Genomic DNA, 2,284 nt, shown 5'->3' on the forward strand with positions numbered 1-2,284 from the left:
ACACATTTATGTTTAGAGAAAAAAATAAATTTTTTTAAATTAAATTGTCTAATCAACCAAAAATTTCGCGGACCCCCTGTTGAAGACTATGTTTATGTTCTTGTTGTATTTGCACCTTCCATCAGTATCTGTGTGGATTGCGTCCTCAGCTGTAGCTGCTGGAACTTTCATGACGTAAGAACTTTAAAATATCTTCTCCAGGGTCCTGAGTTTTAGTAGCCCCCCCCCCCCCCCCCCGAGGCCCCGGTATCACCTCGTCCTCTAATTGTTTCAGGACTCGGCCCTCAGATTGTCCTTGGCAGCGGGCACTAGAGAAAGTGTTTAGCCTGTTTGTTTTTCTAGTAATTAGCCTTAAAAACGCTCCGTGATACAGACGGCTAATGGTCCCCAGAGAGAGGTGTGTGTGTGTGTGTGTGTGTGTGTGTGTGTTCCATGAGGTGATCAGCCGTGTGAACAGCGGGCAGTACTGTGAACATGTGTGTTTTCCCACCAGAAGCAGCGGTTCTGTTGGTTCTGCTCTGTGTCACCAGAACACACCGACGGGTCAGTCTGACAGTCACCATCTTTCTTTGCTTTTGTTTGTTTTAGCAGCTGAAGGCGTGAGAGAATATTTAAATACCAGCAGGTTGCTGCCAAAGCTCTGACACCACATTAGTGTTGTTGTTGTCTTGATTTATTAATCTGTAAGTAGGCGGAGCACAGATCGGCATTGTGGGTAATTCTGTGAAGTCTGAGCTGGAGGCCGGAGCAGCTGAGTGAAATACGACTTCTTCTTCTTTAAGACGTTTTTCTTTCTGTTCTCATCGTGTTCGTGTGAATTCCTCCAAGTTGTTTCCTCAGAGAGCTTTTTATAAACCGTGAAACCAGACAGATTCCTCACGAGCGTGTCGATGAGCTGAAACAGTTGTTTGGCATCAAACCAACACGTTTCAGCATCGAGGGCCAGAGGACTGTTTAGAACTGATCCCAGCTCAGATCTGATGCGTAGAAAGACCAACATGTTGGAAACCACCGACGTTAACGAGCACAACGTGTTCAGCTGCTTTGTTCTTATTCCGAATACAACAATATTCCCATTAATCTGTTTACATTGCTAATAAATATGTATATTTTATGTGATTATACGTCTAAAGAATGCTCCTAAACTGTGTGCAGAGGGAGCAGGAGAACGCGATGACGCGTCTCAAGAAGCAGCAGGCGGAGCTGGAGGCTATGAGGCTGCGTTACCTAGCAACGGAGCAGAAGGAGGAGGTCCACCAGGAGAGACGGGAGCTCGACGACATCAGGAACCAGCTCAACAGGTGAGGAGGAGGAGGAGGTCATCTTCATCATGAACAGTTACAGGGAAGGAGTCGCTTCCTCCAACAAAGACCACAACGTAGTGCAGCTGCTAATAAATATGAATTAAACTTTATAGTTGAGTAGTTGTAGCTCATAATGTGCTCTGGGTTTTTATCTATTTAATAAAAGTTTACGATCTCTTCTCCGGCAGACTAAAACAACAGGACGACGACAGGTTAGGCCCCGCCTCCTCCCAGAGTGGCCCCGCCCCCGCCCAGAGCCTGAACGAGGGCGCCGAGGAACACCTGAGCCGCCTGCTGGAGGAGAGAGACACTCTGCTGAGGACCGGCGTCTACACCCACGAGGACCGCATCATCGCCGAGCTCAGCAGACAGATCCAGGACGCCATGAGGGGCCGAGGGAGCCTCTGACCTCAGGTTTTAAGTCATAACTTATTATTGTTACACGAGCGTCACTCACCGCTCAGGACAACAGGGTTTACTGCCGTGGAGATGTAGTCTTTAAAGGCTGAACAACAGCTCATATGCATTCAGCAGAATATTCAGTTCTATAAAAACATGCCGAGAGTTTCTCTTTATTCAGTCAGTGTTGACTTCTGGAGTTCATAACATCTGGAATCAATTCAACAAGCAGTATAACACTAATAATACTGTTTAACAGCTCATCTCCACCGGCTCTTCTCTCCTCTCACAGGCTGACCAGAGGTTCAGTCAGAGTCGGCTGATGCAGCCACGGACCTGATCCAGTCCAGCGATGAACAACCCCCCCCCCCCCCCAGAGACACCCACACCACTACCAACCAGCACACCACACCCCCACCCCAACCAGTGTAAATGAGGCTTCTGTTTGGAATCCTTCCTCATTATGTCACTGAGTGTGAAGAAATAAACTGTTCAGTTATTATAGATGGTGAGTTTGTGGACAGTCTGTAAGTATGAACATTAGTTCTGGTGAGATGATGAGCTGTGTAGAGTATGAACAT

General features: G+C 47.2%; 1 protein-coding gene across 1 annotated transcript; it reads left to right on the forward strand.

Moving 5' to 3' along the window:
- The first annotated feature begins 442 nt into the window (after positions 1–442).
- Positions 443–2,272, forward strand: LOC116379682 (centrosomal protein of 120 kDa-like). The gene is made up of 2 exons (XM_031841655.1): positions 443–1,301; positions 1,493–2,272. Exons 1-2 carry the CDS (start codon positions 1,135–1,137, stop codon positions 1,710–1,712), a joined length of 387 nt encoding a protein of 128 aa, XP_031697515.1. The 5' UTR covers positions 443–1,134; the 3' UTR covers positions 1,713–2,272.
- Positions 2,273–2,284: the final 12 nt, after the last annotated feature.

The sequence above is a fragment of the Anarrhichthys ocellatus genome, unplaced genomic scaffold, assembly GCF_004355925.1.
Source record: "Anarrhichthys ocellatus isolate YVR2014 unplaced genomic scaffold, GSC_Weel_1.0 scaffold4927, whole genome shotgun sequence".
NCBI classification, from domain to species: Eukaryota; Metazoa; Chordata; class Actinopteri; order Perciformes; family Anarhichadidae; genus Anarrhichthys; species Anarrhichthys ocellatus.